The sequence below is a fragment of the Trichechus manatus genome, unplaced genomic scaffold (assembly GCF_000243295.1).
Source record: "Trichechus manatus latirostris isolate Lorelei unplaced genomic scaffold, TriManLat1.0 scaffold00147, whole genome shotgun sequence".
Lineage (NCBI taxonomy): Eukaryota > Metazoa > Chordata > Mammalia > Sirenia > Trichechidae > Trichechus > Trichechus manatus.
In genome coordinates, this window is record NW_004444083.1 from 2,514,361 (window position 1) to 2,542,185 (window position 27,825).

Below are 27,825 nucleotides of genomic sequence, written 5' to 3' on the forward strand. Positions count from 1 at the left end.
ATACTGATAAATAATAAATTAAAAAATTTCTTGAAAAATATTTTAAAAGAAATATCTATACAAGTTTAAATGCAGTTATCATTTAGTATTGCTAACAACAATAATAAGCAAGTGCAGCTTAACTGGACTAAGAAACAGAAGACTCTATCTTAAGGTAATTGTCTATAGCCTTGGGCAAGTCCTTCAATCGCTCTGGCTCTCTCAGTTTTCTCACTAGCGAAATGGAGGGTTCACTAGATGGTCTCTACTTCCAAGTCCAGCACTATGAGTCGATAACTTACAAGACAACAGGAGTAACTATTTAAGTGCTTTGAAACACTAAGCTTAAAAAACCAAAATTCTACTAAAAGACAAAATGAGTTTAAGACCAAATTTTATAATATACACAACCATAAACCAAATGACTAGAGAACATCATACAGAACTTCTCAAACTTAGAGTGGTTTACATTCCAAAAGGCAAGTTTCTAAGTTGCTTTGAACTTTAAATACATTTGTCCACTGTAGAAATGGGAATTAGGTCCCTAAGCTAGTTTACAGTTCGTAACCCAGAATATATATAAATATATGTATTATAATAATGCCATATATTCTACATTTAACTTATATTTATAACATCATGGGGGAAAATCACATTTAACATATTTGTAACAACATCAGAGCCCTGGTGGCGCAGTGGTTAAGCACTTGGCTGCGAACCAAAAGGTCAGCGGTTGGAACACACTCTGCGGGAGAAAGGTGTGGAAATCTGCTTCTGTGAAGATTATAGCCTTGGAAACCCTATGGGGCAGTTCTACCCTGTCCTATAGGGTTGCTATGCGTTGGCACACAACATTAGTAAAACAATCAGTTTAACACAATTCATTTTTGTTATTCAAGCCCATTCTATCATATTTATATTTTCTCAGTGTTTTTCAATCAGAGCACCAAACACATTAATCTAACACCTATTCATTATGGCAAGACAGAGCTTGGTATAAGTTTTTATTTGTAGGCATTGAAACTATTGTCTTCAGAGATGAGTTACTGTAGCCTTTACAATTTATAAATGCTGTAGAATGAAACTTTGGAAAACACAACTCTGGGGACTAAACACTGATAAATTCAATAATATAAAAACGGTTATCGAAACCTTCAAGCAATCTCTGCACAAAGAAATCCAAACTAGGCAGAATATGTCAAAACAGTAAAAATACTTCTTAAATAGTCTCATTTCATAAAGAACATATGAGTTTATTCAGCTGAATTAAAGGTATAAAATCAACGAGTGTGATTCTTGCTGAGAGCCCTCCTTCCTCTTCAATAAGAAACAAATATTCATGAGAAACACAAACTGTTGAGACCAGAAGATGTAAACTGGCAGCCATAAGCAAAATCAGCCAGCAGATATGCTTTGTGTCAACTATACAGAATTTCAAGCTTTTTCACCAATTCCTAACGTTTAACAAAGAGGCACTGCACATTAAAAAAATAAACAAAACAAAATTTCCTACTTCTCTTAAAAAATAAAAATCAATGTATCTTGAAATTCGGAGCTCATACTCCCATGTGGCAACAGTAGATTAGAACATTCCCTTTAAAAAGGGTACAAGGGTTCCTTCCACACTCCCTTATATTACTTATTTGTGTTACCGAGGTAGTATAAAAACCAAAACCAAACCCGCTGACATCGAGTCAATTCTGACACATAGCAACCCTACAGGACAGAGCAGAACTGCCCCATAGAGTTTCCAAGGAGCATCTGGTGGATTTGAACTGCCAACCTTCTGGTTAGCAGCTGCAGCACTTAACCGCTACGCCACCAGGGTTTCCCGTGGGTAGTACAGTAGTATAAAATCCATTACATCGAGTCAATTCCGACTAATAGCAACCCTACAGGACAGAGTAGAACTGTTCCACAGGGTTTCCAAGGAATGTCTGGTGGATTCCAACTGCTGACCTTTTGGTTAGCAGCCAAGCTCTTAACCACTATACCACCAGGGCACCACAGCAGTATAAGGTATGACAAAAATAAATTGCAGATCATAGGTTTTGTGATGATGTTATATAGCAGGCAAATTAACTATTAAATTCTGTAGATAAATTATATTTTATTTTACAAGTATTTCTGTAGAAGATACTTATTGTGAACATAATAATGACCCTGCTTCCACACACACACATCCACACATCTCAGCCAGAATGTTCATACAAAGGCTAAAGATGGTTCTGACTTTTAAGTGCTAATCTATCTGCAAAAGAACACATTTCCTATAAAACAATGCTAACCAGATTGGCATATCTGAATAATTATCATTTGTTATTAAAGGTTCCATCTGTCACATCAATGTGTTCAGGATATAATTTTCACCTAACAATTTTAAAAAATAAATGAGAACTTCAAGGTGAGAACTCAACCAACAAGGACTTAATTTGTGAACTTTATAGGGAAAAACAAAGATTCAGAGTGCTTGCAAAGGCTATGGAAAAAGACATTTCAGACTGAACCATGACACTGATTTACACCTAAAAAAAACTCGAACGTCAAAAGAGGGCAACAGCTATTGTATAAGGGGAAATAAACGAGTAATTTCTTAGCCCTTTTTTTTAAATATATTTTATTCTTCTGGACTCAAACTACAAGTCAAATGAGGTATTAAAAGTGCTTTGGGTAGTCATTCATAAATAAAAGAACTTTCACCTAAGAAACTACTACTCTTAGACAAGCTGTCCCAAGCTATATGACTGTTCAACTGTTTCCTCAGGGACTCATATATTCTGCCATATTTGAAAAAGAGACAAAATAGTTAAGATCTACTATCTTCTACCAATCTGACAAAAATGTTTCTTTTCTGCATTTCCTACCATTTAAGTAATGGCTATTATTTTTACAGTGAGTTACGGCAAGTGTGAGGCAATCATGGTACAAATTAGTCTGCGGAGTTGCAGTGCCTTGTCTAACATTATTAAACATTTTCTGGCTAACATGGCTAAATGGAAAATTGCAACGTTAATTCCCTGATCTGTAAATACTCACAAATTGCATTTAAAGAAAAACAAACAAGGGAAACGTGAAGTTTCAAATTTACAAAAGAATTTGGTAGTCACTTATCAATAAAAGGAAAATGTTTAACTTTATGGCTTTAATTTCAAATTATATTTCAATAAACCTAATATGGAGGATATATTCATAAATTGTAGAAATTTCACTCTATATTTGAAAGAAACATACACACAAACACATGTAAAGTACACCATAATTTCCTTCCAAAGTATGTCCTTAGAAAGTATTTTTATTAATTAATATTTAAAACAAAAAGTTCCTTTAATGCTTGCTAGGAAGAAATGTGGCTGGTGAGAAGATCTTCTATACTTTTTGAAACTATTCCAAGCAGCACATTTTTGGGGTGTGTGTGTGTAAAGTATACTTTAAACCATCATTTCCAACTACAAGCCAGATCATCAAATTGAAAGGAAAAGAAAAAAGGCAGTAGTACCATAATCATTCAGGTGATTAAAAGAAGGTAAATAACTTCTAAAATACAAAAAAGAAATCAATTCTGTAGGCACTGGTCCCCTTCATATTCATAAAATTATGAAATAAGTGTTTTAAAAGAGGGTCTTGAATTTTTCTTGTCTATAATTAAAGTTATAGAAACAGTGACACAGAAATAAGAATTTTTGTCCAATACTCCCATACACAAAAATTAAATATAAAGCAAAGTTTCAAATCATCAAATAAACTGCTACAATCTGATTAAATGAACTCTTAAATCAGTGCTCTCCATTTGGTTTGAGGCTTTATCAATCACCCACAAATGCAGATGGGTAAACTTTCTATGATATACACATCAAATATTACTGGAATCAAAAATGGATTCCACACATATTTCCAACATAAGGTATGCTTTTAGACTGTAGCACACCTTCTAAAAGGACCATTAGAGGGAAGCATAAAGAAACAACTATGAGGACTAAAAAATTAACAAGCTGTTAGGAAATGAAACTAAACCATTTGGGAAACCTTAAGTTAAAATCCAGAGAGTAAAACAAGAAAAATTCAAAGATTAAAACTGTACATATGGGTATACAGAGTATACATACACACGTGCATAGCTGTGTGTGTGCGCGCGTGTGTGTGTATAATAAGGAAGAATACCAGTATTTATTATTGTACTTTCTATATGCCAAGTCCCTTAAATTCATCATTGATTTGAACCTCATCACTTATGAAGTTATCACTGACATTTCATAGAATGGAAAACTAAGAAATGCTAAATGCTAAACAACTTGCTCAAGATTATACAGATAATAAGTTAACAAGGCCAGCATTAAACCTAGGTCATTCCGACTCCACAGCCCATGTACTTTTCAGTAAATTATGCTGCTTCCCTATCTGTTAGACTGTTGCTATTCCAATTAAGGTCAGCCACAAATGACTAAATCTGTATTTCAAAAATCAATTTTTAAATATTGTCTAGGTAAAAAGGCTTGTATATTCATTACCTAAAGAACACTCTATGTAAGTTCTAATTTCTGGTGAAGTGCATTAAACTCTTTATAACAAATAATCTTTCTGCTCTTACACAAAATAGTGTCAAATCTGAGAATTAAGAAAAAACAAAAAGCTGCTTAAAGACTACAATGGTTCTACCAAAAAGACTCAGAGCCACACCCTGAAGATGTTCTCACAATGAAGATGGAATAATCTGAGCGTGAATAAGGGTAATAAAAACAAACTGAAATGTACCATATGTTTTAAGTTCATAATGATACTAAAGAAGAAAAAAAAAGATCATCATTAGAAAATTCCATGAAATCAGCACCTTATTTCTGTATCTGGTAAATAAAGAGAGAGAATCAACCATGAATTCTGACCGATTCCTATGTAAACCGTTATCACTGGATAACTAAAAGTTTTTTAAAGAAGTATTTTGGCTGATAAATGAATCCAGGCAATGAGCATCAACAGCTGGTATTATAAAAAGAGACATTATGTGCCTCTTAAACCCTAAGTAGTAAGTTTTCCCACCCCAAAAACAGAACTTGTAACTGATGAAGACACAACTAGCAATTTACAAGAAATAACAAGGTAAAGGAACGTGTGGAAGGGCACCAGAATGGCACAACCAGCAAATTCAGACGTATGGAAAACTCTACAGGACAAATGACCTATTTCTTCAATAAATAAATTGCAGAGAGGAAAAGAAAAAGATGGAGGAAGAATCTACAGACTAAGAGAACTAAGAGGAGACATAACTGACAATTATAATACATGGGCCTTATCTGAAATCCGATTCAAGTAAGTAAAAATATATATATGCATGTATTTGAGACAAATGACTAATGAAATGTGCTTACCAATGAAGTAGTATTATTACATTACTATTTTTAGGGAGTGACAACATTACTGTGGTTATGTTTAAAAAAGAAAGTCCTTCTGTTTTACAGATATAAATAATATATTTAAGGATGAACTAATATGTCCGAAACTTACTTCAAAATAATTAGGTGGGGGAGGGTTGGGTGGAATATGGACAAACAAGGCTAATCAGGAGTGATGAGCACATGAAGGTTATATTATTCAGTCAATTTTGAATATTTGCAATTTTCCATAATGAAAGGGGAAAAAAATACACTGAAAAGTCTCTACAGGTCATGTCAATATCTGACATTAAATATAATCTCTTCTGTGATTAAAAAGCAAAAGGGTCACACGGTTACATACTATACATCAACGTTTATGGGTGACTAAACATACAACAGAATGCTTACTGATACTTAAGTTTAATCAAGAATGAATGTTTCTAAACCTTCACCAAAAACACAATAAAATATTATTTGAAAAAAAAAGAATGAATGTTTCTTGGTGCTGTTCTGGCAAAAGCTGTTGAAAAAAATCGCTTACCTGCATGACTGTTGAAATGTGCAAAGTTAGCAAAATTGGCTGTAGCTGTTGACTGAGGAGCTGGAGCAGCAAAGATGTCTGAGCCAAGATCACTCAAAAGGTCAAACTGCTTCTTTTCCTGTTGCTGGCCTTGAGAGCGACCTACAACAGGGGACTATAAACCACACATTAGCTATAAGGAGTTTCCAGTCAGATCTGCTAAAGTTTGATATGAAACTACTTCCAATTCACCAAGCATAAAACACGTTTTAAAGATCACATAATCTTTTATTTATAGTTTTGAATGCTTTGATGTCTTTTGAAAAGCACACATTTTCAACTTCTACTCCAAAGGTATCTCTCAATTTTAAATACATGGTCAAAAGCAAAGAAACAATATTCTAATAGTTGTTAAAACTTACGCCACAAGATGACTACTGTCAAGACAGTGCTATAATAAGGCTTCCACAGGAAGAGTTATAGTATACCGACTTAATCTCTTTCTGCATTTTTTTCACTCAAACCTTTTCTAAAAACAGGTGACTTACACAGATGCTCTACAAGGTACTATTTAAAGGGCAGGATTTAACCCAAACAGTACTATACCTCAGAAACGTTCTTATGTGGGATGGAGGTTGCAATGCCACACAGTGACAGACTTGTTACAGCTCAGTCAACTATAGTGAAGTGCGGTGGTACAAGCTTTAGGCACCAGCTTATTTAAGACTTCAGTCTATTCCGATTTTAGAATAACGTAAAATGAAAAACGACCTGTGTTTTAGTGATAAACATGCTGCACAATCAGACATGCGGGAAAATTCTATGGCTTGAGAAATTATTTCCTGAAAAACTACATCACAAAGGCTATACTGCTGTAGCTCTGATGGACACCACAGATTGCTGTTTTACTAGATGTATGCTATACTTTAGATAACTACAGCAACATTCCTGTATACCTTTACAGAGCTGTGTAGGAGTCTCAACATTCCTGTATACCTTTACAGAGCTGTGTAGGAGTCTAAGAAACTCTTATTAGCGGTAGCTAAAATAACAAAAAATATACACATCCCAACCACTTAAACTAACACCCTTTTAATGTACTACAAACCATTAGGACATACTGCTATTGGCATACAAGGTTATGCTATTGTCTTAAAGAATTCTCAAATTCATGAGACCCAGTTCCTTAAGTAGAAGTCCCTCCAAGTATTGCCAGACTACTCACCTGACTAGGTGTGCCCTTATTTAAGTGCAGTGCTGGTGCTGAATCTCCCAGCAGAGACTTCAGTGGTTTGACCTCAGGTGTGCTGCTTGTGCTACTGGCAGAGGACCCTGAAATAGATGCATGAACTGATGCCACCACTTTGGCTTGTTCTGGCGGAACATACCTAAAACGTGAAAATTAGAGCAGGCAGTTAACCAAGAAAAATATAAGGAATCCTATACTCAAAAATGATAAGCTTAATTCTAATTTTGTACGAGATTGTTTTGACATTAATCTTATTGAAAATTCTCTTACTTAGAATTACGATGGCATAAGACTATACATAATTGAAATACTCAAAGACAGAGTGATAAAGGCTAACCACAAAACTTGTTTCAATATTTACTTATGATTTTTCTAAGGTAATAAATATAATGATTTTTGTAACAACTGAGGACCTACCAGTCATCATGATGAATAGCCATCACTGCACTTTAATTTTTAAAATTAAAATATCTGAAGATCACAAGTAACATTTGGAGACCAGATGAGAAGGCAGAGAAAGCATTAACTGCACTATAGTTAATAACCTTAAATATAAAGGCTCATTACAAATCTATAAAAATATGATCAACAACTCAATTATAAAATAGACAGGAGCAGCAATTCATAAAAGGAGACATACGAATGGCTAATAAACATATGAAAACACCTGTAACCTCACAAAAATGTAAATTAAAAATAAACTATCATTGAGGTTTGACCTGAGTGTATACTAAATAAATTTGTTACTATCTACAGAAATATATAAATAGGTATGCTCTGCCTCGCAATACCACTTCTAGAACTTATCCTTAAGAATTAATTAATAAGTGTTGTTGTTGTTAGCTGCCGCTGAGTCAGCTCCAACTCATGGCTACCTTAAGTATAACAGAAGGAAACGCTGCCCGGTCCTGTCCCATCTTCTTCATCACTGGTATGTTTAAGTCACACACCACTGCAACTGTGTCAATCCACCTCATCAAAACCCTTGCAGGATTCGTGGGATATACTGGTTGCCCACCCACTTTGTCAAGCTCTCAGGTTTTGTGAAGCCACCTTCCCAATGACAGTCCAAGGGCCTTTATGACTGTTTGAAACTGAAAAAACAGGCGTGTGTCACAAATTACTGTTTCTACAGGGTATTGTCTGAGGTGAGTGCATTTTTGGTAGGAAGAATAGAAAATTTTTATGTGGGAACACATTTGTCCCAGGGGACTCCTGTGGAACTCTGTGATTTTCGGGGACAATGTATTGTTCTACTGATCTCTGAGGGTATGCTTGTGGGAGAGGGCAATAAAAAAAAATCCACACTACCTACCAAAAAGTCAGACATGCTCCATGATTCAGCATGCTTCCATTAATGAAAATACATGGTGTATCAACAAAAGAAGAAACAGAAAATAATAGCGTCTTGAAAGGGTTAAAGGTTTCCCTCTTTTTTACTAACTGTCTACTTTACCAACCATGATGTCCTTTTCTAGCAACTGATCCTTCCTGATGATAACATAAACAGATACATATACACAGATGTTTACCACAGTACTCTTTAACATTTCAAAAAACTAGGAAATAAACCAAACATCCATCAGGAGAGAACTACTTCAAGGGATCATGTAACAAAGGACTGCACAGCTATTCTATCTTTTGACATTGAGAAATGTTCACAAGATTTTATACATCTTTCAGGTTTGATCTCGGTCATGAAAATACATGATTCATGGGTGGAAAGGAGTAAAGGAAGGGAAGAGAAACAGTAGGATATAATGCTCAAATACTGATAATGCTAATCTCTAGGGGGAGGATTATATAAGAGGTTTAACTCTATAGAGCCCTGGTGGCACAGTAGTTAAGAGTTTGACTGCTAATCAAAAAGTAAGCAGTTCAAATCCACCAGCCACTCCTTGGAAACCATCCCTATGAGGCAGTTCTACTCTGTCCTATAGGATTGCTATGAGTTGGAATCAACTTGATGGCTACGGGTTTTGGTTTGGTTTATTCTCTGTATTTCCAGATTTTTGTCCTACCCTCCTCCTCCTGCCCCCATAGCAAGTAGGTGGTAATAGACAAAGGAGGAAAACAGAGCAAGTTAGAACTCGGATTCCAGACACAGAAAGCCGGAGTTCAAATCCCAGTTCCACCATTTAACGCCTGTGACACTGTGGGCAAACCACTTCAACTCATTGTGCCTTGGTTTCTCCATCTATAAAATAGAGAGCTGCTGTGAGGTTTAAACGAATTAACTTTGGTAAAGCACTTAGAACAGCTCCCAGCATATAGTAAGTGTTAGCTATTATCATCATCAAACTATATAATAATCAGAAATAATTGAACAGCTCTTTTTCAGTAAATGGGAGAGAAAGAAGGAATGGATATGAGAATGATATAACTTCCCATAGTTCAGCATATCACTGATGACATAAATTCTTCAGTTCCAGCCAAGTCTTACCGCAGGATAAAAGCATATAATAGTTTTGGTTCAAAAATCCCACGTGACTTAAAGTAAAGAAGTAAATCTTGTATAACACAGAAAAATGATTTTGAGAAACTGTTCAAAAGAACTATTTCAAAATCACTTTGGATGATGACAGTGGCATCACCGGTATAACTATAGTTTCCTATAGTGAGTATTTTTAGGTAGACTGCATCTGGATGGCGCTTATACCATGTTAGGAGCCCTGGTGGTGCAATGGTTAACAGCTTGGCTGCTAACCAAAATGTCAGCAGTTCAAATCCACCAGCTGCTCCTTGGAAACCCAGTGGGGTAGTTCTACTCTGTCCTATAGGGTCACTATAAGTTGGAATCAACTTGACAGCAGTGGGTTTGGAGTTGGTATACCATGTTAAAATTCATTTCACTGCTCTCTTGTTGTATGTTACAAGTGTTAAGGCATTTGGGTTAAAAACAATGGGCCCTGGTCTCCTGAATGTTGGAAACCTCTCTCCTCACCTATCACTTAAAAGTTTGTACTTCTATTTTTCTTGTTATTATTTTCCTGTTTCTCAGAAAAGCAGAACAAAACAAACAAAAAAACCTACAAATTATAATCAGTTGAGGTTTCCCATTGTTTGGGTTATGGTTTTAACTAACAGTAATATAATAAATGCTGGGGGTGGGTGGAGAGCTAAGGTTTTGATTCTATCAGCTTTTATTCACACTCACTTTTCTCTTTTTATACCTAATGCTAAACTATGGAAAATTCAGCTAAGTCCTTACTGAACTGACTTTCTGAGGTGGTAAAAGTTAAGATCGCTGGAAAACCAAAAAGTAGGTTAGGGCTATACAAGAAGATAGGTCATAATTACAGGGTAGAAGGTGTAGGAAGTTAAGAACTAAAATGATAAAAGGATAATTATACCCTTCATTTTAAAAGAATCATTTAAACTACCATATTTTTGCTATCACCCCACTTCCTAATATTTTCTTCTTTCCTGAACTAAAATTTTACTGGTATTTTTAATCTATCTTCATACCTAATACTATTTATTCATCTAGTGCAGCTGAATATAGCCCTGGCTAATCCTGCTTTGGAGCCCTGGTGGTGCAGTGGTCAAGAGCTCGGCTGCTGACCAAAAGGCTGGCAGTCTGAATCCACCAGCCGCTCCTTAGAAACCTTATGGGGCAGTTCCACTCTGTCCTATAGGGTCGCTATGAGTCGGAATTGACTCAATGGCAACGGGTTTGGTTTTGAGTTTCTAATTCTGCTTTCTTCTTGAGTGGCGCAAATGATTAAGCTCTGACTACTAGCTAAAAGGTTAGCAGTTTAAACTCACCCAACGGTGACTCGAAAGATAGGCCTAGCAATCTGCTTCCAAAAGTTCATAGCCTTGAAAGCCCTATGGGGCAGTTCTACTATGCACACAAGGGGCCGTCATGAGTCGGAATAGACTCGATGGCAACTAACAATAACCACCTGGCTTTGGAGTCGCTGGGCGGTGCAAACGGTTAATGTACCCGGCTGCTAAGTGAAAGGCTGGTGGTTCGACTCCATCCAGAGGTGCCTTGGAAGAAAGGCCTGGTGATCTACTTCCAGAAAAACAGCTATTGAAAGCCCTATGTGGGGTTGTCTTAAATCAGAATTGACAGCAACTACTTTTTTTTTTTTTCCTTTAATATCGCTTTGGAAAAAGTAGTCCATACTAGGAAACAACAAGAATACAAAGTTCGGCTGAGTGTGCAAGTCAGAACTACTTTTTTCAAATGTGCTCACTGACTAAAGGTAAAGATATCTCACAAACAGACCAAAGCAAGAGCTCCCTCAGAACCAAAACAGGCTCCTGAATATATTGTTTTCTGGACTAAAATCTAGCTCCTCAGAGAAATAAGAGACCTTTTCCTTCTATTTGTGACTCTTCCTAATTTTCTTAACATCCAAGTAGGAAATATATACTTGTCAATACTGATAAAGAAACAACTAAAATAGTTCATAGTTAACGAGTTTTAGTAACTGCATTTAAACTGTGCTCATATAGCTGAAAATGAAGTACCCTAAGAAGCTGAACACTATCCTATGGAAGTAGTCCCTGCTCTGCTGTAACAGTCTTACTACGTCTATGTCTCAATCTTTTTAAATTTCTTTATAGGAATTAACATCAGATGGATTTAGTTAGGGAGAGTATGAATGCTTCCTTCTTGACAATGCAGTGAATTTATTTCTTCAGTGGCAAGTGAGGGATATTTTGAGTAAAGACTGCAAAGTGGAATTAAGCAGATGGATCACTACGCCAGAGGATCCGGTATACAGAACACAATATATACTTGCAAAATGAATACAGATTTCAAGAAGGGAGGCTTTGTAGGACTAAAAATGTCTAGGGAAGCTAACAGGACTAAGGAAAGATTAACAACATCCCTACCTTTTCAAAAAGGGTAAGAGGCCTGGTAATTATTATTATGAAAAAGCTGCTTCTAGGCACAGATGAGTTAACATAAAATAGAAATTTTTTACAAATTAATCCAATAAAAACCAAAGGATAATGAGTCTCTATCTATCTATCTCCTTCTTTCTTTCCATCTGTCCATCCATCCATCATTGTGGACTAATCTTACCCATAATTAATGTGACATTGGGAGGCTTTACTCTAATTATAAACTATTCACTCACCATCTTTTCTTTTCATATTTTTCTTGCAGAAACTCTTTCACTTTTTGTGGATCCCTGAAGTCTGGAATTGCTGAAGATCTATCATCAAATAATCCTAGCCAAATCTGTTTACAGACCTTTGGAAAGAATTAAATAAAAAAAAAAAAAATCTGTTAAATTCAACATCTTTACTTAATAAAATTTTAAGGGGAAATTATAATGCTTTCAGAAAGCTAACCTACTTAATTTTAATAGTACTGCTTTAAATGAGAATATTTATTATAATGAGATCTGAAGAAACAAAGGAACTAAATTTGTTTTAATATGTTACAGTATGAAGGAAAATCTTAACAGCAGCATCATAAAGAATTAGCACCTCATAGGGAAACAAGCAATGAAACAGGATTTAAAAGGACCTGAGTTTTTTGGTATTGGCATGATCAAAAACAAACTGTAAGCCCTGAGTGAAGTCATGTAACCTTTCTGAACATCAGTTCCTTCATCCATAAAACAGAGGACTAGACCAGAATCAATTCCACGGTTCCTTACAAGTTTAAAAACAAACCAACCAAAAAGAGCAGACAAAAAGTACTCGAATCATAAACAATTTGCTATTAAAGTCCAAATAGCAAAACAATAATAAAAATACAAGACCGAGTACAACTTTAGCTTTATAGTTGTCTTCTCTGCTTTTATTCCCCATGGCTTAAAAAATGAGAATGTGAGACATTTAGCATTTTTAGAAGAATCAAAGGAGAAATGAAATGATGCAGAGCTCACATAGGACACGAAGAGCACGAACTACAAAAGGACTGCAAAGAAAAAATAGATTTCATCAAAATTAAAAGCTTTTTGCTCTTTAAAAAACTGTTAAAAGAAAAAAATGAAAAGGTAAGCCACCAACTGGTCAAAAGCATTTATGAAACATGCATATACGACAAAGAAGTCCCTGGATGGGATAAACAGTTCTGTTAACCAAAAAGTTGGAGGCTCAAGCTTGCCCAGAGGCACCTCAAAAGAAAGGCCTGGCAATCTACTTCCAAAAAACTCAGCCATTGGAAACTCTATGGAGCACAGTTCTACTCTGACACACATGGGGTCACCATGAGTCAGAATCGACTAGACAGCAACTGGTTTTGTGTGTGTGTGTGTGTGTGTGTATGCATACACACATACATATATAAAATACAAAACAAAGAACCTGAATCTGGAATATATAAAGAACTCCTACAACTCAATTATAAGACAAGCCAACCCAAGCTCTTTTAAAAAGGGACAAAAGATTTCAATAGATACTTCACCAAAGAAGATACACACAACTGGCAAAAAGGCATGTTAAAAGATGTTCCACATCATTGGCCTTTAGGGAAGTGCAAATCGAAACTACAATGAGACCCACTACACAGACACCACTAGAATGACTAAAAATAAAAAGACTGACCACATTATATACTGGTGAGAATGCAGAGCAAGTGAAACTCTCAAGAATGTAAAACGGTCCAACCACTTTAGAAACAGTTTGGCAATTTTACATACACCAGCCATTCTACTTCTAGGTTACCCAAGAAAAATATAAGCATATGTTCACACTCAAATTTGTACATAAATGTTCATAGCAGCTTTATTGGTAACAACCTCAAAATGGAAACAACACAAATATCTATCCACAGGTGAATGGACAAATTGTGCAATACCTCTCTCCTCCCTTTTTTTTCCCCTTTTTGGAAGCATAAAAACTGAACAGAAATAATATTACCAAATAGGAAGTAACAGACATACACAAAATCCCATCACCAAGATATTATTTTGCCCTAAAAGGAAGAAACAAGGGGAAAAACTCCACAATCAGAAAAATGTCTCAAACATATGTCAATGGCTAAAATCACTTAACGGAAAAACAAATACATTATTAACACTGCATACTTCATTTAGCTGGCATCAGCATGTATAGGGTAGTATTTCTAGACCACCATCTGATAGGTACTTCTTAGTGATAATATATGTAAATAATATAAAAACTCATTAATGATGCTTACAGAAACAAAAACACTATGCATATGCCTCATGCAAGAGAAACTGGTAATCCTGCATTTACACCTTCCTTATCAGTCCTGATGTGTACAGGAGATACATGTGCAGGAGAAATTATCTTATTTTCCTTGTGCTCCATGTAAAACATACATGCTGGCCTAGAATATTTAGCTTCCCAACTTACATATGCAGAAGTTATAAATTTACTGATCCAAATTCTCAACACATATTGACCAGGGATCAGCAAATTACAGCTCTTTGGCCAAATGGCCAACAGTCTGTTTTGGTAAATAAAATTTTACTGGAGCACAATCACATTCATTTGTTTACCTATTGTCTCTGGTCACTTTCATGCTCTACCGGCAGAAGTGAGCCATTCCAAGGAAGATTATATGGAAATACAAAATATTTACTAACTGACCCTTTACAAAAAAGTCTGCTGACCTCTGACTTAATATGGACTTATGAACATGAACTTACTATCACACCATCTCCCCATCCAAGAATAATAATGATTTAAATAGGATAATAAATAATTAAGAATCTGTTTTAGAGGCAGGTATTAAAACATGCATGATGAATAACAGAGAGATTGACATAAAATGAAGGAAGCCCAGAGAAAGAACTTTCCAACAGCGAGATCTCAGGGCCAATTTATTATACATACTCATTCACTTGAGAATATAGGAGAAAAAGTTCCAGAATAACGAGCAGTGAAAGATTAATAGGAATTTAATATCTGTTTGCTAAACAACTGGTTAAGTACAAAGAAACTAAAATAAAAGATTTAGAAAGTATTAGGAAAGCTCAGAAATGAAATTAAGAGAAAGTAAATATTTAGAAAACTAGAAGAAATGAAATGCAGTGGAAATAGCAAATAAATTTCCTTGCCAAGTATCCATCTGTGGATGGTAAAGAAGACCAGGACCTCTAATTCAGACACCTGTGAAAACTTAGTAAAAGGTGCTGTACACTACTTAAAGCACATTCTCATACTTTATTTCATTTAAATTTCTCTTAATATCAGATTGAATCGTGTTCCAGACAGTTGTGAAGAACCAAAACCCACCCACAGCAGCTCAGATAAAACAGATTTACAGGAAGCAAACAGGAACACTTCACGGAAACAAACAAAAAATCATGGAAACTGGGGCTGCTAACAGGAAGTCATCTGGGACACAAGCAGTCTGAGTGTCTATTTTCTAACTCTTACCCACAACACAAAGTTCATCATTTTTGCTTCTGATACTATGTACAATCCCTGCTCTTACTTCTCTTAGTAGAACCTTTTTTCCGTTTCTTGATAGTTTACACATGACCAACCACATACTGCCTTTTTACTTCAAGTGATTCACTGTTTGAATACAGACTCTGTGAACCTTAATTCAGTTTCTTAAGAGAGGATCTCAGTAGTCACTGGCCAACCACGGATTAGCTCTCCAGGGTCAAAAGTCCATTACTGGTCCAATCAGGTGTGTGTGGGGTGGGGGTGGGAATGCGTGCACTTCTCCCAAGGCAGAGAGCCTTGCCCCTTCCTTCAGCAAGGAACAAGAGCTTGGTAAGCCCCCCCCCCCCACATTTATGACTATGCACACTGTAAATTAGAGCCTTTTAAACGTGAGATTTTTATTATTTATTATTATTAGTGATGTCTCTATACTTTCTCAAACTGAGATGATGTATATAAATTAACCTGTATAGTATGGCGCCTGCCACAAAATGATTGCTCTGCCTTTTAATTTTATTTGCTATGTCTTTCAGAAGTTTTCATGTTTTATATCTAGTTAAATTTATAGATTTTTCCTTTGCGATGTCTTCCACTGCTTTTATTCTATAAAGTCCTTCTACAGTCAAATTTTAGATAAGTAGTCAACTATATTTTCTTTTAATTTTTATGATAATCACTTCCTTGTGTTTCTTTATTGTCTTACCCCCTGACTGTGTATCTTTAAACACTACAGTTTAGTTTTTGCCTGCTCTTTTTATTATGAAGTACCTTGTTTTACAGAAAAGTTGCTAGTAGAAGGAATTCCCGTATGTCCTTTACCCAGATTCCCCAATGTTAGCATTTAGCACATTTGCTTTATCATACTCTCAAGATAAATGTTATTCTGAACCATTTAAATTGGAGATATGAGGAACCTTTCACCCCTAAGCATGCCTTTTCTTTTAAAAAGGACATTCTTTTATATAACCACAGTACAATTACCCAAATCTGGAAATCGTCGTTTTACACTACGATTATCTCTAATCCACAGACTATCCAATTGTCTTAATAATGTCCTTTATAGCAAAATAAAATTTTTTTCCTAGCCCAGAGTCCATTACTGTCATGCCTCTTTACTATCCTTTCATCAGAAATAGTTCCTCAGTCTTTGTCTTTCATGGCCTTGACACTTTTGAAGAGTATGGGCCAGTTATTTTGTAGATTATCCCTTAGTCTGAGATTGTCTGTGGTTTCTGCATAATTAAATTCATGTTATGCATTTTACCAGCACTATCACAGGAGCAAGTTAGTGTCCGTCTCAGTGCATCATATCAGAAGGCACATGATGCTGATCTGTCCCAATCCTGACTATAACTTTGATTACTTGATTAAAATGGTGTCTGCCAAATTTCTCCACCGTGAAGGCAATATTTTTCCCTGTGGGACTAGTAAGTATCTTGTGAGACAATGTTCTATATTTTATGGCTTCCTTATTGGCTCTTAAATTTTAATTCTAAAATTTTTCTAAATTTTATTATTTATTTTGGTATTCCATGCCAGTTAACATTCTACTTAATTATTTGTTGAATAATCGATTCCTTCCCCACTGGACTGGTGAACTTCATTTACTTTCTACTAAGTTCATACCTGTATTTTATACAAAGGCTACGGTAGTCAACAGATTCGTGCCTATTCTTATACTAGTTTCAGACTGTTGTTATTGCAAGTCATTTCATACAGACAGAGATACATTTAGTATTTCTCACAGCCAATCCTGATTACTCACTGTTTTTCAAATTCTTCCTAGCTAGTCTTTCATGTTTGCTCTTTTGGATGAACTTTAGAATCACTTTCTTTAAAAAAAAAAAAAAAAATCCCACCAGTGTTATGATTCTAATTGTTCTAAAACTATAAATTAATTTGTGATGCCTCTTAAAGCAAAGCATGCTCATTTCCAGAGACAGTATTAATTTGATAATAAGCTTGCCAAGAAGAAAAAATTAGCCAGAGTTGTCTGTTTCTGCCTCTCTTTTACACACACACACACACACACACACACACACACACACAGAAAGTGCTACATTTTTTACATTTTCTGGAATGTAACTAGAAGCAGCAGCTGAGCAAGCGAGCAGAATGGGCAAGCTGATATGATCATATTACCTTAGAACTGAACATTAAGAACACAGCTTTTGTTACTTCTCTTGATATGAATTAGGAATTGTCTGTGGATTATCTATGGTTTGGGGATGTCATCAATACCAATGTACCATCTCTAAAAGGAACACTAATCATCCATTGTTAAATTCAATCTAAGGCTCAATGACAGTGATGGATTGGCACTGACACTCGATTTATCATCGTCTGGTTGTCCTGGTGACTTAACGCATGCATTTGCGAGGCAACTAAGGTTGGCATACAGTCTCTGGCCAAGGAACAGAGAGACTAAACTGGCTCAAATGCAAAACAAGCCTCTGAAATAAGTCTAATCTGTACCATATTCTACGTAAATCAACCATGAGTTGGGAAAGAAACATTTCATTTTCTTTGAATATGTGCGAATATATGGGTGGCTCATAGTTCATTAAAGAAGGAAAGTAGATTATTCAGGCAAAGCTCTTCTAAGTAAAAATGAGATCTGCAGAAAGGATGAGTTTTAAGAAGGTTTCAAAAACAGATTATCTCACTGGCCAAAGCATGGACATTCTCAACAGCAATAAGAATAACTGCAATGATTCAAACACATCAAGCACATCAAATATATAAGTGATATTTAAAACAAACAAACAACAGCAACCTAACTGGTCCTTACTGGAAGATGCTATGGAACTAACTCATTATTTTGAAAACTGTTAACAGCTTTTGTTTACGGGTACTATATCAACTGACACTTACCATATTAAAACTTGTTTTAATGTATTTAAAAATAATAAACCCACTGCATGGTAATGTAAGTATCTTTTATTAGTAAAAATAGGCTACAATTTCTATAAAAAAAAAGTGAGGAGAAGGGCACTATTTTCCATTTTTGCTAATTTCATTAATGCCTGGATAAATGGAACACAGTGGCTATCTCCTATCTGCTTCTCTGTTATTACTTGTTATGTAGCTTCTGGAAACCTCCACTGTACACTCATGAGGGAGTAGAAGTAAAAACAGCAAATAAAGTTTTGGTATTATTATGAAAACACTATTTAATTCAACCTGTTGCCACAAAGTCGATCCCGACTCATAGTGCCCCTACAGGACAGAGTAGAACTGCCCCATAGGGTTTCTGAGGAGCAGCTGTAGATTTGAACATACCACCATGGCTCCTTTACTCTTACAAAACCCCTGAAAAAGGTCTCACACACAGATCCCTCACAGGCCCCAGACTGAGCCTAGAAAAGCACTAAATTAGAATACCACTGCATACAATTTCTAATTAACGGATGTAGGCACTGAACATCCAACGGCTACTAACATGACCTAAAAAAGAGCAAAAAACAAAAAAAAAACACCAGAATTATGTGTCTCTTGATAAAAGAGCACTGCATAGTCTATGAACCATGGATCTTTCTCCTCCTCCAAATCAAACTTGAATCTTAGTACTGGAAAGAATGAGTATCGTTTTCTTAAGGATCATCTGAAAGCAGGCACCAGCCAGCATCATGTAGAGCTCCTAAAACTTGAAAAGAAATCCACAAATCTTACTTATTTTTTCTTAAATTTTGGTTAAAATATACACAGCAGAACATACAACATTCATCAATTTCTACACGTACAATTCAATAACATTGGTTACATTCTTCACATTGTGTCACCTTCTCAGCTATCTCTACTCATATTGTTTCACCACCCCCTAAACTTCTCGTCTATGCTTTAGAGCTACCGTTGACAGTCTGATCTCATATAAATAATTCTTTAGAACACTGCAGTTCTCATGGCGAATGTTCTTCACTAGTTTAGCTAAATAGTTGTCTAGTTTAAAGATGACTTCAGGGGATAATTTCAGTTCATGGTTTGGAGATTTTCTCAGAGCGATAGATTTGGGGGTTCTTCCAGTCTCAATAAATCCAGTAAGTCTGGATTCTGTAAGAATTTGGAATTCTGTTTTACATTTTTTTCCTCCGTCAATCAGGGTTTATCTAGTGATTTCTCAATTGAAATACTGAGTAATGGTAGCCGGGCACCATCCAGTTCTACTGGTCTCATGGCTAAGGGGGCAGTAGTTCATGGAGACAGCTAGACCTGAAGTCCAGTTTCTTCTTCAATTCCTGGGTCTCCTTCCTCTGCTGCTCCAGGAGACCAGAGACCAACTGTTGTAAATTTGGATTGGCCCTCACAAGCTTTTAAGATCCCAGGCACTACTCACTGAACTAGGGAATGGAACAGTAACTCTAAATAGCATTAAGCTTATTGACTGGAGAGCCCCTTGAAGCCATGACCCTGAACCTTCAAACCAACAGAAATAATCCCATGAGGTGTTTGGATGTACTTAAGTAGTACTGGCAACTTTAGCCTCTTTTTTTTTTTTTTGGTTGCTGTTCTTGTTGTAAAATTATATATAACATAGTATTTATCATTTTGTCTTTTTCCTGGTGTACAACTTAATGATATCAGTTATACTCATCAAGCTGTACAACCATTACCCTTAACTGATTCCTATTTTCCCATCACCATAATCATAAACCCACTACTTCCCAGAGAACAATTCCCTCTCTCCTTCCCCATTCCCAGCCCAGGTAACCACTGGTCTCAATACACTTACTTATTCTTGTCTTTTCATATAAGTGAGGTCATACAGTATTTGTCCTTTTTTTACTCAGCATAATGTCTTTGAGGTCCATCAATATTGTAGCATATATCAGGATTTCACTTCTTTTTATCGCTGAGTAGTATTCCACTGTACATATGTAGCAAATTTTGTTTATCCATTCATCTGCTGATGGGCACTTAGTTTGCTTCCACTTTTTAGCTATTGTGAATTGTGTTGCAAAGAACACAGCTGTGCATGTGTCTGTTTGCATAGCTACTTCTAGGTTCCTCGGGTATATACTTAGGAGTGGAATTGCTGGGTCACGTGGTAGTTCTATTTTTAGTTTTTTGAGGAATCATCATACTGTTTTCCACAACGGTTGTACCATTTTACATTCCCACCAGCAATGGATAAGGGTTCCGATCTCCCCACATCCTGGCCAACAGTTGTTATTTTCTGTGTTTCTGATCATTGTCATTCTAGTAGGGATGAGGTGGTATCTCACTGCAGCTTTAATCTGCATTTCTCTAATGGGTAATGGTGTTGGCAAAGAATACCGAATGTACCATGGACTGACAGAAGAACAAACAAACCTGTCTTAGAAGAAGTACAGCCAGAATGCTCCTTAGAAGCAAGGATGGTGAGACGAAATCACATACTATGGACATGTTATCAGGAGGGACCAGTTCCTGGAAAAGGACATCATGCTTAGTAAAGTAGAGGGTCAGTGAAAAAGAGGAAGGAAGACCCTCAACAAGATGGACTGACACCGTGGCCGCAACAATGGACTCAAGTACAACAACGATTGTGAGGATGGTGCAGGACCAGGCAGTGTTTTGTTCTGTTGTACACAGGGTCACTATGAGTTGGAACCGACTCAACAGCACCTAACAACAACAATGGCTAATGATGATGAGTATCTTTTCATGTGTTTGTTGGCCACCTGAATATCCTCTTCGGTGATGTGTCTGTTCGTGTCCTTTACTAATTTTTTTTGATTGGGAAAATCCACAAATCTAAAGATTAAAGTACGAGAAGATAGAAGTCGCCACAATCATAGCACCTGGAAAGTGAGAGGTAAATCCCAGAAAGAGAGAGAGAGTAGGAACTGTGTATATCTACTTTGCCCAAATCTCTAACTCATCCCTGACTTATGCATATCCATACTAACTCCAAGCAGTTTGGTTAAAGACTAAAAGAACTAAGCAGAGAAATATTTCAGCTGGCACTCACTATGGGGAAAGTAGAGTTTGCTAAAGTAAAAAAACAAACAGACAATACTTTTTATTTGAGGAACGAAAAAGAATATAGAGGCTCTACAACAGTTGCCATAGAGTTGATTCCAACTCTCAGCCATCCTACATATGTTAGAGGACAACTGTGCTTCACATGATCTTCAATGGCTGATTTTTCAGAAGTAGATTGCCAGGCCTTTCTTCTGAGGTGCCTCTGGGTGGGCTCAAACCACCAACCTTTTGGTTAGCAGCCAAGCACGTTAACTGTTTGCACCACCCAGGAACTCCAAAAGAGACTCTACAATCTACCATTTCCAATGTCCAGCATATAATTCAAAATCACTGGGTATACAAAAGGAGCCCTGGTGGTACAGTTGTTAGAGTGATCGACTGCTAATTGAAAGGTCGGCAGTTTGAAACCACCAGTGGCTCCACGGAAGAAAGATGGTGGTAGTCTGCTTCCATAGAGATTTACAGCCTTGGAAACCCTATCGGTTCGCTATGAGTCAGAAGTGACTCAACAGCAGTGGGTTTGGTTTGGTTTTGGTTGGATATACAAAGAAATAGGAAAGTGTGATCCCAAATCAAAACAGGTAATCAACAGAGACTGATAAACATGTGGGAATCAGCAGACAAGGAATTTAAAGCAGCTAGCACTATGAGTCAGAATCGACTTGCCGCCAACGGGTTTGGTTTGGTTGTAGTATACATATATTCAACAACATAAAACATGTTTCCAATGAATAAAACTGTATGAAACTGCAACAGAAAATTCTAGAACTGAAAAAGAAAATACCTGAAATAAAAAAACTGGAGAAGACAGAAGTTAAAAAGAAGTTATTCAATCTGGTAACTGGATATTGGAAAGGGCAAGAACAGCTGGTGAACTTGAATCTAAATTAATACAAATTATCCAATCTGAAGACTAGAACATGATTGAGAAAAAGATACTTAACGAGTCTCAGAGATCTGTAGGACAATATTATGTCTAAAGTACATGTACATGGAGTCCTAGAAAGAGATATGAGACAGAATGAGGCAGAAAAAGATATTTTAAGAAAAAATGGTCAAAAGACAAATTTATAGATTCAAGAAGCTCAGCAAACTCCAAGGGACAAAAAAAAAAAAGCATACCAAGTTACATCCTAATCAAACTTAGAAACAAAGATAAAGAGCTTGAAAACAATATATCACAACAGAAGAACAACAACATAAACATCAACTAAAGCAAATTTCAAAAAAGAATATTACCAAAGATAAAAACAAACACTGCATGATGACTGAATGACATAGCTTTTTCAGAAAGACATAACAATCATAAATATGTTGGCAGCTAATAATAGTTTCAAAATACATGAAGCAAAAACTGGCAGATTTATCAACAATTCATAACTAGACAAAATCAACAGATCAGGCTTAGAAGATATAAACAATCCTATCAATCACAGACCTGTAACCCACATTTTTAGAACACTACACCCAACTTCCCTGGTGGCGCAGTGGTTAAGAGCAACGGTGAGCTACGGCTGCTAACCAAAACGTCAACAGTTAGAAACCTTATGGGACAATTCTACTCTGTCCTATAGGGTTGGTACGAGTTAGAATCGACTCGGAGGCAACCGGTTTTATACTCAACTTCAGAAACACATTCTTTTCCAGTGCACACAGTATGTTCACTAAGATAAATCATGTGCTGGATCATAAAACAGATCTCAATATTTTTTTTTAAAAAGGGAGGGGGTTTAAATTATACAGAGAATATTCACTGACAATAATAAAATTAAATTAAAAATCAATTATAGTAAGGGGATCTAGAAAAAACCAAATACTTGGAAATTAAGCAATTACTTCTGTATAATTCATGGGTCAAAGAAGAAATCACAAGGGAAATTAGAAAACATTTTGAACTGAATGATAATAAAAATACAACATATTAAAATTTGTGCAATGCAGTTAAAGCAAAGCTTAGAGAGAAAAGTACGACTTTATAATGGCAACACTAGAAAAGAAAGGTCTCAAATCAATAATCTTAAACTCCACATCCTAACAAAGTAAACAGAAGGAAGTAATAAAGCTAAGAGCAAAATCATGACAGAGACCAGACACATTAAAAGATAAAGGACTATCATGAATAATTTTGTCAATAAATATGAAACTTAGGTGAAATGGACAAATTCCTTGAAAAATACAATTCACCAAAACTGTTATGAGAAACAAAATCTGAGTAGCTACTGTGGTCACTTTCACACTCTGTCCCAATGACATCCAGGTCCCACTGCACCATTCTCTCCTCCCGGAGAGCTCCGTCATCTCACTTTGGGCAGAGGGCCAAAGGTGAGTGAGTCACCAACTCCCACACAGATTCCACCGCTTAGTGTCCTGGCAGTTGCCAACAAGGGCACATGGGGAACAGGGACAGAGAGTGACAACCCAGACTGGTCTCTGTGTCTCACAATGACAGCTTGCTCAAGCAGGCCCTACAGAAATAGGCAATGGGTCAGATTTGGCCTGGGAGCCGTAGTTCGCAACCCCTGACCTAGAGTATCTAAAGCTATCTTTAAAAGACGAGAGGACTTGCACTGCCCGACTTCAAGACTTAACTATAAAACGAGAGTAATCAAGACAGTGTGGTACTAGCATAAGGACTGACAAATAAGTAAAATGGAACTGGATAAAGAGCCAAGAAACAGACCCATACTTGTATCCACTGAGGAAAAGAAAGTGTTTTCAATAAATGGAACTGGAACAGCTGTTTATATTCAAGGAAAAACATGAACCTCAACCCCTATTACATCATACATAAAAATTACCATAGATGTAAATACAAAAGCTAATATTCTGAAGTTCCTAAAATAAAATATGAAATTAGTTTCATGATTTGGGAATAGGCAGAGATTTCTTAAGGAAGGACAGATAAAGCAATAACCATAAAATTAAAAACTGATAAACCAGACTTCATCAAACCTAAAACCTACTTGTAAAAAAACACCAATAAGAAACTGAATAGAAAACCAACAAAGCAGAAAAAAAATATTCACTAAACATATATCTGACAATGGAGAATGGACAAATTCTGAGATATTCATATACTACAACAGCACTCAGTAATAAAAAAGAACAAGCTACGTGCATCCATATGTATAAATCTCAAAAGAAGCTTTACATAGAAGAGTATATTCCTTACTATTTTATTTATATGAACAATAAAAGAAGTAACAGTGGTTGCCTCTGGGACCAGGGACTGACTAGAAAGGGATGTCAAGGAACTTTCTGAGGTGACAGTCATGTTCTACATCTTAACAGGGCTTTGGGTTACCAACGTGGATGCATCTGTCAAAACTAACCCAATAGTACACACTTAAGATTTGTGCATTTCACTGTATGTAAATTATACCTTAAAAAAAAAAAGTGAATATTGAACTCTAGTTAATGACAGATTAGCTAAAGTATTTAGGGGTAAAGTGAACTAATGTTTGTAACTTACTTTGAAATGCAAGAAATATAAGATAGACTGATGAATGGATAGATATTACTAAAGCAAATATAGCAAAATGTTTATTGTATCTGAAGAATTTTTCAACTTTTACATATATTTGAATTTTTGATAACAAAATGTTAGGGGATGAAGAAGATCTGGTCACTGTGCTGTGGTGCTGAGCAGCCTCTGCCTGGGACCAAAGTATTGCTGCGGCCATCCGTGAGAGTGGGTTTTGAGAGACAATGTAGCACATGGCCTAACCAGGTCCCCAGCAGGAAGAGAGCTGATGTACTACCACACCCACAGTACCGGAGATCCTGCTCACCTGAAGGAAGACCAGCAACATGCTGGTGTTAGATAATACCATGAAGTGCGTGAAGCAGGACAAGTTCTGCTACCAGATGTTTGCTCACAGCCACCCCATCCTCAGAAGGACCCTAGCATCACAGGCCACTAAGGGATCATCCTTGGAGAAGTGGTGGAATCCATGCTCTATGAGACTGACAAAAGGTATCACCCAAATATCCAAGAAGTTCCTGCTGGGCTTGGCCTTTGACTACTCCCTCCTAAAGCTGACCTTGCTGGTGCAAACAGCTTCAATTCATGAAACAGAACCAACAAATCCTCAATGTCATCATCAATTCCTCAGAAACCTAAGAGTCCAGAGCTTGTTTAGAAGTCTGTTCTCACCAGCTAAGTGGATAAACTGAAATATAACCAAATATTAAATCCACTTTTACCTTACACTATGAGAATAATAATCAACATAAATCAAAACATTCACTTTTGACTTCTGTTCAGTTCTGACACTAGCTGCCCATGTAGCCACTTTTCCTCTGACCCTAAATACCCAGAGTTGGATCAGAGCTCACGATGTAAAGGAAACAGTCCTCCAAACTGCCAAATGGGCCTGAGACTTCAGACGCCAGCCACAAGCTTGGGAGTTCCATGGCACCTACACTTCTGACCTGATGCCTACAAGTTCAAGGTTTTCCCATTACATCCCCTCACTTCTGATCTGCTGGCTCCCACTACTCCCTTGCGTTCAATAATTTGCTAGAACTCATGGAGAAGTGCTATACTTACAGTTACAGCTTTATCATAAAGCATATAAAGTAGGATCAGCATAAAGAGACACAGGGTGAAGTCTGAGACGGTTTCCATCGTGAAGCATCCATGATCTAAAAGGGGCATGCCACCCTCCTGAGAACAGATGTTTTTCACCAACCAGAAAGCTCAAGGAACTTCAGTGTCCAGAGCTTTTATTAGAGGGAGGTTCTCACTATGTGATGCAAAGTGCAGCCCCTCTCTGCCCAGGTCAGTCAATATCATGAGGTGACCACAGACTATGATGTGGTGGGTCTTTCTGGCCTGACTAGCCTCCACCCCAGAGTCACCTCTTCACTTCACCAGCATAACCCATTAGTTAGGTATGGTCTGGAGCCCTTACTCAACACACTTAAATTCCAAGGGTTGTTTTTTTTTTTTTTTTAAGAGATTCTCTCTCAGGAACTGAGGGCAAATACCAAATTCTTGGGATAAAGGACTACAATTTAGGTATGTACCAGGTGGTCCCTGTGATGCCTAAGTTTATCTGCAAGATCCTGAAAATCACCTGAGCTGCTATGTTCCCTAAGGAGGCAAGTAGGCAGGGCCCCCAGGATACATACAGGCTTCTTAGCCCTAGAGTAGTTACCTAGTCTGGGGCCCCCATTTTCCTGACATGAATCTCTGCCTGACTCTCTCCCACAGACAAAGCAATACAGGCCCAAAAAAGTGCCATGTCCAATCCAGGCCTCTGCAGATCTGACTGTGATCCACCCAGCCTTTATCAGCTGTACAGAATTTTAAAACCCATATAAGGCACTCATAATATATGGCCTTTACTTGAATTCTAATTCAAGCAGACTATTAAGGTCTAGGAAAAAAGAAATTTATGAGACAAAAGAAAATGTGAACACTGACTAAGACTAATTAATTGTTCATTTTTGTAGGGGTAAAAATGGTACTGTGGTTATACTTTTTTTAAAGTCTTCATTTTTTGGCGATAACGTGAGTTGGTGAATTTACAGATGAAATTGTATGTCTTGGATTTTCTTCATAATAGTAAAGGGATGGGGCCACAGGTTGACAGCAGTTTGTTGTTATTCTGTCTCCTTGTGTAGAAATAAGGACATCTCCATAATAAAAAGTTTAAAGAGGAACAAAAATTTATATTTTTAATTACAGTCGCGTAAGTTTTTTTTTTTTTTTTAAGACAACACATCTATTGGGAAGAGAGAGGGGAGGGGAAGAGAGAGAGAGAAGAGAAAGTGTGATGGTTAAGATTATGTGTCAACTTGGCTAGGCCATGATTCTCAGTGGTCTGGCAGATATGATGTAATCACCATCCATGATGTGATCTGTTGTGAGCAGCCTATCAGCTGAAAGGGGTGTTTCCTTGGGGGTGTGGCCCGCATCCAATATACACGGATGTTCTGGCAAAGTTCACCCTCGCTCAATCCTGCATCTTATTCATCTTTCTCTGACCTCTGGTTCTTGGGACGTAAGCCAGCAGTCTGCAATCTGAGCTGCAGATTTTAGGATCTGCCAGCTCCTGCAGCCCCATAAGCCAGCAGCCTGCCATCTGACCTGCCAATTTTGGGTTCGTCAGCCCATGCAACCACATGTCAGAAGAAGCCTCCAGCCTGATGCTTGACCCATGGATTTGGGACTTGCCAGCCTCCACAACTGCATGAGACATTTCCTTGAGATAAAACTCTTTGTGTATATATTTATACATATACACATATCACTGGTTTTGCTCTAGAGAACCCAGCCTAAAACATCTGGTACCGACAGTGGTTCTCAAGTCTGGCTAACCTTAAAGACGTTGATGACTCTGCCTCGAGTAGTAAAGAGGGCACTGCTAATCCGTGGTGTGAGGTGGCGATAGAAATACATA

The 27,825-nt window shown here is 36.8% G+C and overlaps 1 protein-coding gene across 6 annotated transcripts in view; it reads right to left on the bottom strand.

Moving 5' to 3' along the window:
• Positions 1-27,825, bottom strand: part of AGFG1 (ArfGAP with FG repeats 1) — a 91,525-nt gene that overhangs the window by 25,660 nt on the left and 38,040 nt on the right. For all 6 annotated transcript variants that reach the window (XM_004385822.1, XM_012558225.2, XM_023740092.1 and 3 more), the window contains exons 3-5: positions 12,214-12,329; positions 7,091-7,253; positions 5,887-6,040 (exon numbers count right to left, since the gene is read on the bottom strand). In XM_004385822.1, the coding sequence (XP_004385879.1) occupies positions 5,887-6,040; positions 7,091-7,253; positions 12,214-12,329 (433 nt within the window). The remainder of the gene's footprint in view (positions 1-5,886; positions 6,041-7,090; positions 7,254-12,213; positions 12,330-27,825) is intronic.